General features: G+C 40.4%; 1 protein-coding gene across 4 annotated transcripts in view; it reads right to left on the bottom strand.

The window, feature by feature from the left end:
* The window catches only part of SULF1 (sulfatase 1), a 287776-nt gene that overhangs the window by 91145 nt on the left and 182397 nt on the right, over positions 1-14234 (bottom strand). For 2 of the 4 annotated variants that reach the window (XM_039522855.1, XM_039522856.1), the window contains 3 exons: positions 10124-10183; positions 9560-9794; positions 1456-1695 (listed from right to left, as the gene is read on the bottom strand). In XM_039522855.1, the coding sequence (XP_039378789.1) occupies positions 1456-1695; positions 9560-9731 (412 nt within the window). In that variant the 5' untranslated portion in view covers positions 9732-9794; positions 10124-10183. The other 2 variants (XM_039522853.1, XM_039522854.1) reach the window with 2 other exon arrangements.

Below are 14234 nucleotides of genomic sequence, written 5' to 3'. Positions count from 1 at the left end.
ATGTTGAGCAGTACTTTACTTCTCTAGTAATCTCACTGAAATCAACTGAACTCTCAGAGTAAAGTAATAGGCCAAAGGAGGATAAAAATGCTTGTTCAGTTTTGTATTTTAAACAGGATCAAAGAGCTCTACAGGACTGCCAGCTTTGCCAGAGAGAGTTGTATTGCAGGGGAGATGAAGTGGAAGCAAATAGATTTTAGGATGTTAAATCCAACAGTGCTAGGAGAATTGGTATAAAGAGACATTCATTCTCTCACTGTATGCTTTAAAAGTAATCAATTCCTGTGCCTAACCTGTTAGTGGAGACAGACTTCTTTGCTGCCAAATACATTGTAAAGATATGTGCTTCTTTGGTCCTAAAAAGGAAAGTCTTTATGGTCAAACAATACGACTGGACAAACTACACCCTGATACCATGTACAGCTCTTGTTTCTTTATAAAAGAGTCAGGACGGAGCCTAAAGTATTTACAGACTTATTCTTAAAGATTGATGATGCATATATGAACTGGAGCTTTTACATCAAGTTGAAGCATAGATGAGAGAGATAAGAAGCGTTCTTTGCCGATAGAAAAGGGAGCGCTTGACTATGGAAAACTACCAAGAATTTACAAGAAAACTATCAAATCTTATTGCCGCTCACTAGAACAATCCTTAAATTAGGGGTTCTCAAACTGGGGGATCGGGACCCCTCAGAGGGTCATGAGGTTATTATACAGGGTGTCGCGAGCTGTCAGCCTCCACCCTAAAACCCGCTTTGCCTCCAGAATTTATAATGGCGTTAAATATATAAAAAAGTGTTTTTAATTTAGAAGGGGGGTCACACTCAGATGCTTGCTATGTGAAAGGGGTCACCAGTACAAAAGTTTGAGAACCACTGCCTTAAATACATGTTTCTGTTCAGTTTCAGAAAATGAAAGTGAAGATTACCCCATACTAAAGTTTAAATACTCATCTCCATCTTGTTTCACTCCCACTATACGCATCTTCACTCCTGGGAGGTCTTTGGTACCAGTTTCCACAGTGGCCCAAATATCTTCTCTCATAACTGCTTCTCCACAACTGGGCCTTAATACTGACCATAATCATGGCAAGGGCTGCTGGCTCAGCATCACAGTGCCATGACGTTGCACATCTCTCACCTAGGTGTAACTGCTCAACAGCCTAGTCCTCACCTGAGACATCCAGATATGAAAATATGCTCCCCAGTACAAGTGGGATTCCTTATTCAGTCTTAGGCGGCAAATCTGGCTAAGCCATTACAAATAGGCAGTGCCACCCTCACTCATGACACACACCTTTTCCCTGCTCCAACACTGAGCCACTGCTTTGCTCCTTAAACCTAGTTTGAGACCACATTTGCCTCATTTTAAGTAGAGATTTAAAGCCAGTTACTGTATACGCCCCGTAATGTCCACCATCTTTTTCTTTAGCAAAGAGCTGGAATTGTCTCTTACCTGTCCGATAGCCAGTGTTGTTGAGATACACTGCAAAGGTACGTGGTTCATGTGTTGCCTGCCAGGAAGGAGAAGAGCAGTTTTCGTTGTTGGTGTATATGTTGTGATTGTGAACGTATTTCCCTGTCAGCATGGAGGACCGAGATGGGCAGCACATTGGGGTGGTTACGAAGGCATTGATAAAGGTAGCACCTCCATTCTCCATAATCCTTCTAGTCTTATTCATCACCTGCAAGGACCCTGAAATAAAGAATAACTGATTTTACTATACCATTGCTAAGAAAAATCTAAAAATACATTTATGTCATGTCACCTGATTTATAAGTATATAAATGTACAATTACATTTGCCTTCTGTTGTTGGCTTGGAACATTTCATTGGCTAGCTCTAATTTTAAAGGAAAAGTAAACATTTTACATCATGTCATTGAAAATACTTTGCAAAATTCTAGGAAGTTTGAGCTCTTTTCTTGCTCGGTCACAAAATACAAGGGTAGACTAATCTGATAGGCAGATTCACAAGCCAGCAGCCGGTTGAACATTATTGTGCAAAGCTAGATGCTGCCATAGAACACATCAACAAAAGATAAGTAAAATAGGTACCATTCTAAGAATTAATAAGCTCTATTTGACATTGAAGACTCAATGAAATTCTCTCCTTTAAGGGATAAGAAATTTTAATATTTGCCCCACTTCTAACTAATTTTTAATTTGATTTAGAACTTGATCCAGCAGCCCTTTACTCATGTGAATATTCCTAACATCTTGCAAGTTGATTCCCACTGAAGCCTGGGACTTCTCAGACATGCACTATTTATAAATGGCTATTTGACTTCGCAAAAGGATTAAAAAAATATTGTTTTATTGCAATACATGCAAAACAAATAAACCCTTACAATAATTAGTGGAGCATTAGGCTTCAATAGCTTTTGCAGTCACCCAGCCAACAGTGATTTAATTATACATTTATCAAGTAGCAGGCAAAGCACAGAGTTATTTTTTAAAAATCACACTAAAAAGAGACCACATGCATTGACATTAACCTCACTGGGTGAAATCTGTCCCTGTGCAGAGGAGCAGCACACAGGCCTCTGCAATACCTCAGTCCTGTGTTCTGAGTCAGCTTAGCATTTGTGGTTGAATCAGCAAAATAATTTTTGATAGCAGTCCCAACCAAACTCCTGTTCATTATGATCACATCATAATGCATGGATCTAGCCTAAGGACTTGGAGATGGTTATCTTAAAAAAAAATGTTAACCCTTTGAAGCTCAACAAACTCATGTTACAGAAAAAGATGTGGGCGGTAGGTAGGATCTTCAGGTGTGCAGCAGCCTCTTGCTGTGAAATGGTGAGCCTGGTCGCTTGTGCTAGGGTCTGTGAGTACTTGCTGATAACTACCAAAGTTTTGCAATGGTCAGTTGTCCAACAAGCCAGGAACTTGGGGGGGAAGAGGGGAGCAGGGGTGGCAATAGGCAACAGTCACTGAGGGGTTTTGTACTTTTACAGCTTTGGGGATTTTGAGAAGTGGATTTTAGCGTCTCCTGTTATATTTTAGTTTACTTTGCATAGCTGACTGCACTTTGCTTACAGTCAGTTTTACTGTTCCCCTGTTCTGCTGTATGGGTCTATCACTGAGCAACAGGAGGAAGAAAAATATTTTAAAACCATGAAAAATGGGATTGTAAAGTCACAAAATTGCCAGGAAGGCTCAGGGCCAGGTGTAGTATGTGAAATTATCTTTAATTATTTTTAGGGTTGTTGATTAATCGCAGTTAATTCACATGAATAACTAAAAAAAGTAATCACAATTAAAAAAACTAATCGAGATTAATCACACTGTGTTAAACAATAGAATACCAATTGAAATTTATTAAATATTTTTGGATGTTTTTCTACATTTTCAAATATATTGATTTCTATTACAACACAGAATACAAAGTGTACAGTGCTCACTTTATATTATTTTTATTACAAATATTTGCACTGTAAAAATGATAAAAAATAGTATGTTTCAATTCACCTCATGTACTGTAGTGCAATCTCTTTATCGTGAAAATGTAATTTACAAATGTAGATTTTTTTTGTTACATAACTACACAAAAACAAAACAATGTAAAACTTTAGAACCTACAAGGCCAATCAGTCCTATTTCTTGTTCAGCCAATTGCTAAGACAAACAAGTTTGTTTACATTTACAGGAGATACTGTTGCCTGCTTCTTATTTACAATGTCACCTGAAAGTGAGAACAGGCGTTCGCATGGCACTTATGTAGCCGGTGTTGCAATGTATTTACATGCCAGATATGCTAAACATTCAGATGCCTCTTCATGCATTGGCCACAATTCCAGAGGACATGCTTCCATGCTGATAATGCTCACTAAATAATGTGTTGATTACATTTGTGACTGAACTCCTTGGGGGATAACTGTACATCTCCTGTTCTGTTTTACCCACATTCTGCCATATATTTCATATTATAGCACTCTCGGATGATGACCCAGCACATGTTCGTTTTAAGAACACTTTCACAGCAGATTTGACAAAACGCAAAGAAGATACCACTGTGAAATTTCTAAAGATAGCTACAGCACTCAACCCAAGGTTTAAGAATCTGAGGTGCTGTCCAAAATCTTCAGAAGTCTTAAAAGAGCAACACTCAAATGCGGAAACTACAGAACGTGAAGCATCAAAAAAAAAATCAACCTTCTGCTGATGGCATCTGACTCAGATGATGAAAATGAACATTAATCGGTACACTCTGCTTTGGATCATTATCACGCAGAATCCATCATCAGCATGGACGCATGTGCTCTGCAATGGTGGTTGAAGCATTAAGGGACATACGTATCTTTAGCACATCAGGCACGTAAATATCTTGTGAGACTGGCTACAACAGTGTCATATGAATGCCTGTTCTCACTTTCAGGTGACATTTTAAACAAGAAGTGGGCAGCATTATCTCCTGCAAATTGTAACCAAACTTGTTTGTCTGAGCGATTACTGAAGTAGGACTGAGTGGACTTGTAGGCTCTCAAGTTTTACATTGTTTTATTTTTGGATGCAGTTATTTTTTTGTACATAATTCTACATTTGTAAGTTCAACTTTAATGATAAAGAGATTGCACTACAGTACTTGTAATAGGTGAATTGAAAAATACAATTTCTTTTGTTTTTTACAGTGCAAATATCTGTAATAAAAATAAATAAAAAGTGAGCACTGTACACTGTGTTCTGTGTTGTAATTGAAATCAATATATTTGAAAATGTAGAAAACATCTAACACATTTAAATAATGATATTCTATTATTAACAGCGCAATTAATCCTTTTAATCGCGCAATTAATCATGATTAATTTTTTTAATTCCTTGACAGCCCTAATTCTTTTTAAACAATTTAGTAGATTTCAGGTTAACTAGTTATCCCAAACACTGATTTGTTGGTTTTTGTGGGGCTGACGTATTAGTTTTAGCAACTGAAATTTGACTTAGTCTTTTGCATCAATTTTTTTTTTTGTTTTGTTCAAGTGGGAGACGGAAAATGAGGTATTGGTGTTTTTGACTCTGTGGGAGTAGGGTTGACAACCCTTCCAGACTGGCCAGGAGTCTCCCAGAATGGGACTTAATCTCCCGGCTACTGAAACCAATCCAGGAGATTTAAGCCCCTAAAAGTCCAGTGGCCCGTGCAGCGGGGCTAAGGCAGGCTCCCTACCTACCCTGGCCCCACACAGCTCCCCTTTGTTTGGCTCAAAAGGCGCAGGAACCATGGCCATGGGAGCTGGAGGGGTGGTGCCTGCAGGCAGACGCAGCACGCAGAGCCGCCTGGCCAGGCCGCCCTGAGCCTAGGAGCCGGTCACTTTCCAGGAGCCGCCCGAGGTAAGTGCTGCCCAGCTGGAGCCGCATCCCTTCCTGTACCCCATCCCCCTGCCCTGAGCCCCCCCACCTAAACTCCCTCCCAGAATCCACACCCTATACCCCCTCCTGAAACCTGAACCTCCTGCCCCAGGCTCAGCCCGGAGCCCCCTCTCCTTCCCTGCCCTTCGAACCCCTCGGGCCCACCCTCCAGCCCAGAGTCTGCACCCCTTCCCACACCACAACCCTCTGCCCCAGAAAGTGAATGAGGGTGGAGGAGAGCGAGCGACGGAGGGAGGGGGATGGAGTGATGGGGCAGGGCTGGGGCATGGCCTTGGGGAAGGGGCAGGGCAGGAGGTGAGGCAAGAGTGTTTGGGTTTGTGCGATTAGACAGTTGGCAACCCTATGTGGGAGCCGTTACAGCTCTCCTTTGGGTAGTCTGGTCTGCCACAATACTTGTATATGAGACCTTTGAAGATGCACACTTTGCAGGATTGGGCCCATGGTGAGTAGCGTTCATTACCCTTTCACAGATGCTCTTTTCACCCTGCAAACTTGTATAGAAATGTGCATAGGAAAATATTCAACTAAATATAGATAAATAGCAGGGATTTAAAGATACAGAATTTTTTGAAAGTAACTGCTCAGTTCTGCTGCTGCTACTACTGCTGCCACAATACATTACTGTCAATTGAAAGGCTCTCTTTCACTTGAGTGAGAGTTGGATCTGGCTCTTAGTTATTTTATTTATTCCACCAGGTATGCACTTTACGAAACTGATGCTAATATATTTACCGCACTGGAAATCAACACTTCAAAGGCAGGTTAGGCTGCCTCCTTTTCACATGGAAGGGGACTGTTAACCCCTTACTAAAACTCAGTGTGGGTTGTTTGTTTTTTTTTGGGCTAGCTCCCAGTACCAAAAGTAAGGGACAGTGTCAATGGGAAATCAGGACCCTGACACTCACAGTCCCCAGGAACAATGGGGAGAGGCCAAGGTTCCAGGTCAGCCTGATTGACAGGGCGAGCAGGCTAATGAGGGAGTCAGGAGGCTGGGGGGTCCCATCCTCTGTGTGGACTGGAATTGCTGGGTCAGACAGAGTGGGGCCGAGCTAAGGAGAGAGCAGGGGCCCAAGCTGTGCTGGGACCAGAGTCATAGAAGCAGCCCGGAGAGCAGACCTGTGCCAGGAGAAGGGCTGTAGCAACCAGAGCCAGAGGGGCCAGAAAAGCAGCCCAGGAAGCAGGTCAGTGCTGGGAGCAGAGTCACAGAAGCAGCCCGGAGAGCAGACCTGCGCTGAGAGGAAAACTGTAGTAACCAGAGCCAGAGGGGCCAGAGAAGCAGCCCAGGGAGCTAGAGGCAGAGGAGTAGCAGCAGTGCTGGGGCAGAGTGGAGCTGGAGCAGTCTGGAGCTGGGTGCAGTGAGCAGCTGGGAAGAGTGACGGGGACCCTGGGCAGAGGGCCCAGCGCAGGGAGATGCCCCCAGCCAAGAGGCTTTGCAGGCCAGACTTGGAGGGGGATCGTAACCCCTATGAGGCAGGGATGACACTGGGAAGAAGTGTCCTGCCACCTAGAGCCTGAGGGCATTTGGCCACCACCAGAGCAAGTGTCCGACCTGCAGCATCCCTGCAGCACAGCTAGGGCTTGAGAAGGAGGCCTGGGACTTGTGAGGAACAGACTGTGATCTTCCCTTACATTCCAGAGACGCTGGTTGTGATGTCCCCGTGCCACAGAGCAGACCCTGTGGATAGGATCCCACTGATGATTACATCCAGTTCAAAGCAAATACAATTTATTAAACAGCAACCAATTAAAAAAAAAAGGAAAAAATGGGGAAGGTTAAAGGAAAATACATAACCCCACGCTGTGGCAAGGGGACATGTAAGGGAAGATCACAGTCTGCAATGCTGCACAGGAAACTGAGCTATCTGGGTGGAGGGGTTTGATTGCAAGCTGAATGCAAATGGCGGGGACTGCTTGAGGGAAACTGTGAGATTGAATTGGCAGAAACACCATGGAGACAGACAGAGAAGGCAGCAAAGAAGAAGTCCCAGAGATAGCCAGAGAAGCACTCGGTTAGCCTGACTCTGAAAAGAAAAAAAAACAGTGAGAGACTTGGGGTAGAGTGCTGGCTGGAAAGAGGATTGGAATTGTGAGCAAATAAACTGTCTCCTGGTGTTTGACTCCTATTGTGTTCCGGGTAACAGGACTTTATGTACATTCCTTGTAAAATACACAGAGTTGCATCAAAGAAACAGCTTACTCCATCAATTTCTCCTAATTGAAATAAGCAATTCACAAGGCCTTGAATATTGGCTAGCTGCATGGGTCACAAGGGGTAACATTATTATACACTATCATGCACTCTGTGGTATTTCCCAGCTTTCTGCAAATTATGTTCTGGATTTTACTTCACTGTTTTGCATAACTCTAGGACAGAGGGGAAGTGAATTTTACATATTTTGCTTCAATGATTCTACATTCAGAAGGCAAACATCTTCTATTACAAAGTATGTGATTTGCAGAGAATCATTTGTGTTAGAATACTAAAAGAGTTTGTTTCATTCCATAAGTCTTAGACCTCCTGATGCCATGGCATAAACCACTCTAAATATTTTAAAGGGTGTGAAACTCAGCTTTGCCCACGTGGGGCCATAAACAGAAAAATGATGACTCATATGTAGAAAATAATGTATCTTTAAACCTTTCAAATAAGCAGAATGATCTATTGTTGAAACTGCAAAAAAATATGATGTGTCTTGAGGCCAAATCCTTGTGAAATTTCCTGTGTAAGGGAAAACTATGCAGGGATTGTGGAGAACAGAACATTCCTTCAATCCAGCGGTAAGGCATATGTACAAGCAGGTTGCGGTGGTTTCATTATGGGCCTGCAATAGCAGCCACAGCTCTCTGTGAACCCCTAAGCAAGCTTCTGAGTCAGCAGTTCCAGTATGTGAACAGAGAGATTTACTACATCCTTGCTACTCTCCCAGCATACCTACAATCCCCTCTCCATGCTCTTGTGAAGACAGCTGCCAGGATGCACTGTTCTGTGTGCACTTTCTTTTCTACATGGCCTCTACAGCCTGGCCCAGTGCCCGGTGGAAATGGGCCGCTGATTAGCCATAGAAGGGAGGCCAAGGCTTGACCCTTGTACAGAAATTTCCAAAATGTCTGTAACTAAAAGAAACAAATCTACATAACAGCTCTACATAATAGCCCTAGAATCTCTTAGACTAATAATATAGGATTGTTTATAACCACTGGATGGCCATTTATTACGCTGCATAGTTAAATAAACCAGTGATTAGAGAAGACACAAATAAAATAGATTAGACAGACAGCTCTAAAGGCTCAGTAGGAAAACTCACTATGTCCAATGACAGGATTAGCCCTAAAATAAGAAATACGAATTTATTATTTGTGGACTAACAGCCCAAAAAGTTGTACAGTCATTATCAAATCATAACAAATACAAAAATGCCCTTAATTAGATACGTTTAATGGTTAATATCTTTCTAGAGTATTTAAGGGAAAATATGCCAAGGAGATGATCTTCAAGAAGTCCATATAAATATTTTAAACATTTTTCCCCCTCAGAAATTTATGAAAAAATCATTTCCTACATGTTGTCCAAGTTGTGATCAAATACTGCATATACACAGGACAAATAAACTGGCCTCCTTTCCTATACTTCACATGGTATGAAAATAGCTTGACTTTAAACATATTTAAAAATTACATATAAATAATATAAGCTTGTGATCTGAAATTAGGTCAAGTTTGCATGTGTGTGTAATATATCAGATCATATACTATATATGACAAAAAATAAAATATAGCTTTTTATCCATCTGGTACCATGCAATAGGTAACAATAGCTTCAACTTTTTAAAGAGTTATATAAAAGCAGATTGCCAGAACTAACTTAAATATTATGAATTGAATTTCTTATTTTTTTAAACTGTTTTTGGCCCTATATGTTTTTACATACTGTATTCCTCGCAACCTCCTAGGTTAACATGGTTGATTGTAAGGTACTTATCCTCTAAACTGGAATTAGGTGAGTTAAATCAGGTGAGCAATAAAATGTATAATACAATTTTTAACAATATAATTTCCAAATCTGTGAACCATGTCTGACAACACTGCAGAACAGGCACATTTTTGAATATCAATTATCGTGTATTTCAGTAACTTCTGCTATATACATGTGTAAAGGAAACTGAGTAGCAAATAACATAATTATGTCTCACCAAGCTCCACATCTTGGTCATCTGTTAGTACGAGAATAATGTTGGGTCTGATATTTTTTCGCTCCTGCTGCACACGTCCTCTGAACCTTGGGGATTTGACAGTAGTACAGAGACTTCTTAGCAAGTCAGTACTGAGCGCAGTCAGAAGGAGTGCAAAGCAATAATACTTCATTGTAGTTTCAATATCACAAGCAAAATAATTTCCCCAAAGTGTCTGTTCCTTAGTTTTCAAGATCTGTGGAGAGAAAAAGATTAAAACTAAAATGCTGCTGAAACAGTGAATAAACTTGCAAAAATGTTTGGAGAAAGGCGATATTCAGAAGTCAAAACTAGCAAATACAGAGTACTGTGACAGCAACTCACGTAGATTAATGGTAGCTTTATACTAAGTCATCTTCTGAGAATACACTTGGACATTTTGCAACTTCACTTTTCATTTTACTTTTGCTCCAAGTTAGTCTATGGACTGCATTTTGTATTCATACAACTTCCAATGTACACCTCACACTTCACCCCCCACCTTTTTTTTTTTTTAAACAGCACAGTGTTCCTTAAATGCAGTACCTGGGTATAGTAAAGAATTGCTATGATGCACAGCTGTTCAGAACATCTGTAGGAGGAGCCCTAAAAGAAGGTAAAAGCAGAAGACATGTTAGTCAAAGACCTCACAACTTATTGTGCTCTGAACTAACTCTCTGGAATGGCACATAAGCTTTTCTTTTGTCCACTAAACAAGAAAAATAGAAGAAATCTACATTCACCATTGTTTACATAATAGCATATCTTCCTTGTTGGTGAGACTGCACCTTTGTGTTTAGAGGCAAGTGAAATATATAATCTTGTCATTGCCATATGTCTTAGAACAACATTTATAATCACCCTGTGACACTCTCAGAATAAGAAGGGTTAATTTCATCTCGATGGCACCTGGAAAACAATAGAATTATTTTAGGTTAACTCACCTGCATGAGCTATTAAACACTCAGAAGCAGACAGAACAGCATGGCTGTCATTTGTAATCTGCATTGTATCACTACACTGAAAGTCATCTTTCTACTGACAGAGATCTCATATTAAGTGACGTCCGGACAGTCTTACCCAGCATTGTGAAAGCACATAACTGTCTCTCATCAATCAACGATGGAACTGAGTGCATCATCTATAATACACAGTACCTCCTACAAACCCTTCTCCTCAATACTCCCCTTCAGCTCAGTATGCCTCTCAGAACCCCCCTCTCGGTGCTTGTCAGTCAAACAGCCTTGCTATTGTAAGACTTGATGCAAGCACAGAAGTTTTTCTTTGCTGCAGCAGATCTAAACCTGCAATTGAAAATGATTGATTGGTCTTGGGACTAAAGGTTAGCCACTTACACTTCAACATTTTTTGCATGACTGACTGAAGCCCTGTGAAAACATCACATTACACAATATGGGAAAAAAGGTTGGAGTAATGCCATCTCACTTTAGGGCATTAACTTGTTGAAAGCATTTTCTTTTAAATTTTTATTTTGGGACTACAGATAAACTGCAGAAGCCTCATAATTTTTTTTTTAAAACAAGTCATATGGGAAAGTCTGCATGGGAATTGGCCTGCACCAGCTTTAATTAGAATGGAGCACTATTCCTCAGAAGGTCAGCACTCTCACACCTGAGACTTCATATTTAAACATGAAGCATTAGCTAGAAGCAGACAAACACCTAATTTAACGGGAGCAATCCATAACAAGAGAAAAAGGGGCTCATCACTCATGTAAAAATACAAAAAAAGGTGATATACATCTTGTGAGGGAGAACTTGACACAGACTGCTAGAAAAAGGATACTGTGCTTGTTTTCACACACACCTATTATTTTAAACTTCACAAGATACCCTATAAACAGTTTCATACTGCTCACTCTGCAGGCTGTAATGACACCAGAGGAGTGTGAATGTCTTTCTAACAAAAATCCAAGTGTTTGTTGCAGAGTAATCCTGTCTTCCATTGTCTGTTCACCAACAAACATTCTGGTCTATGATTGACGTTAGGGCAATGCAAACCCAAAACGCAGGGATCGGAATTTATTGTTAAATACCATTTCAGTGATTACACGACACTCAGATAAGTAGACTGAAAGTCTGTAATTAGGCTGGAGTGACTTTTAAAAATACTTCAGTTTCCACATATTTGTTCCAGCTCACAGAAAAGCTGACAAAGAACAGGATCACTGGAGAAATAAGCATTTTTCTGACAGACACCACAGGCTTTTGATGCAAAAGCAAAAATATAGTTTCCCTAATTGTCTGATCTTTAAGTAAAACTTTGACTCACCTCACAAAGCCCGAAAAGATGTGTTAAGTGAGAGTCAATGTTTAGTTTCTTATATCAGTTGTACTGTACAGCAAACTTTTTCAGACAATGTTGACCCAGAAAGTGCAGTCATCCTGACTGCACTGAGCAAACATTGGCACCAACATGTTTGAATAATCCCCCGCAGTATGAACTGAGAGTTCCTAACAATTACACCTCAGTGCTAATAAAATTTAGAACAGTCCAAACCATCATTACCAGCTATTCTTCAGCTTGTTTGGGCTCCACTAGTCAGTCAGTGTGGTAAAAAAACATCCTTTAGCCTTAATTTTATATTTTATTAACCAAACATCCTTGTTAGACAATTCTTTTCTGGAAATAAAAGTATGAAGTTACTTTCCAACTATTTAATTTCTTTTTCTCTTGATAAGGGAGGACAAATGATTGAATTGATCTAAAATTTAAAAAAAAATTAGCTTAATTTTATTGAAGTGACTCTTGTGCAAAAGCACAGAAATGCAATCATTGATCACTCAGAGCTCTGAATAACAGGTATTCCCCCCCCCCCTTTTTTTTTTTTGCACAGACAATTCTTTATTCAAAAGTGACCTTTTAAAACCTTCCATCCTCTCACAGGCTGGTTTCCAGCTCCAGAAGGCAATGAAGTACAGAAGAAAACAGACAAAATGCAGAGCTTGATAGAGGAGACAAGGAAGCAATGTTTGTGTTGGATACTCTTTCAGAGCCTACAAGTGTCCTTAGAGACATAGAAGTTTGTCTTGAAAAAGTCAAAAATAGGAGAAATTTTTAAGAGAGACCTTTTTTCTTTACACATGGCAAGTAAACTTAAAGCATTGTGTAATATCCAAAAGTCAAAACCCGACTACAAGTTTCCTTTCTCCAGACAGGTAAATGAGAACATTGATTGTAACTTAGATACATGCTATATGGAAAGTTTAAATATTTTTATCAGCAGAACATATATAATGACAACTGACCATCTTTCCTCATTTGGATGTAATTTTTAGTTCACAGTCACACTATTTTTTTTTTCATTTGAACATTAGCTCTTAGCTTGAGTTCACCCTTCTAACACTGGTGCGACAAAAATGAAAACTTAGCACTTCTGCTGGCATCCATATTGGTATTCTCAGAAGACAGGCTGCGACTGAGAGAATGAACTGCTCCTCATGCAATCCTTGAGATAATTCCTCCAGGGGAGGCTTAAACTACATCAGTGTAGCAGCGGGAGGAGACTTGCATTGCCGCGGTTTGTGCTATGGGTAAAGAAGGCTTCCCTCTCCAGGGCTGTCAGTAGGACAATTTCACTGGAAGGGATGAAGAGAGGAAAGGATAATGACTTTACATGTAATTCTCACATTTCAGCCAAAATTGTCAGGAGTGACTAGTGATTTTGGTGTCCCCACTTTTTAGTGCCTGACTCAATATACCATAGAGAAGGGCTGATTTTCAGAAAGAGCTGAGCACTTTCCCTCTGAAAATTGGACTCCTTTACAATGTCTCAAATTGGGCACCCAAAACTGAGGAACCATATATCACTAGTCAGTTTCAAAAGTCTTGGCCTTTATCAATACCAGTACTATCTGGAAATGTTTTGGCTTTTTGATTTCTAACATATTTCTTTATAGTACTCCCCTTGTGAACAGTATGAATAAAACTCTTGCTAGAATTCTCTAGGTTTAAATGCCACTTTTCATACACTTTGTATAATATTAATTACCCACGAAATATTCCTAAGTTTCTTTCTTCATTGTATACTTTAGAGGCCTAATGGCAACTCCACAACCAGAGTCCTGGAGACGAGACCTCCAAACATCTTGAGTCCCCAACCTGCCTTTTTCCAGCAGAGGGAACCTGGCTTACTTGTATGGATCACTCATATGTCCCTAAATCTAAAGTCAGGTTTGGAGATAGTGAGCTAAGAAGCTGTGTGAGTGCCGGTGTGTATGATCATGTCACCCTAAAGTGGCTTTTCCACAGACATGATAACAGAGCTACTTCTACCAACTAAGGGGGGGAATCTCCCGTATCTTGTGGTTTTGGAGCATTAGAACAAGGATTGAAGTCCTGGCTCTCCAGGTACATGTGCTCTTTCTAATAACTGTCTGTTGGCTGCAGCGTGTAAATTAGTTACAATAGGCATCCTAATGCAAGAGGCTTCCGCCCTCCTTATGTACTGGATGGTTTTGTGATTAAGAGTTCTATTCCTATCTTTGCCACAAAATCCCAGTGGACAAATCAGTCTCTCTATATTTTAACTTCCCTGTCTGCAAAAGTGGGCTAATTAAATATTGGTACCATAAATGCATGTTGATAACCTTAATTTACATTTCTAAGGTGTTTTGATACCCCATGATGGATGGTA

This window comes from Mauremys reevesii, linkage group 2 (assembly GCF_016161935.1).
Source record: "Mauremys reevesii isolate NIE-2019 linkage group 2, ASM1616193v1, whole genome shotgun sequence".
NCBI lineage: Eukaryota > Metazoa > Chordata > Testudines > Geoemydidae > Mauremys > Mauremys reevesii.
This window is presented reverse-complemented; position numbering and strand designations above follow the sequence as displayed.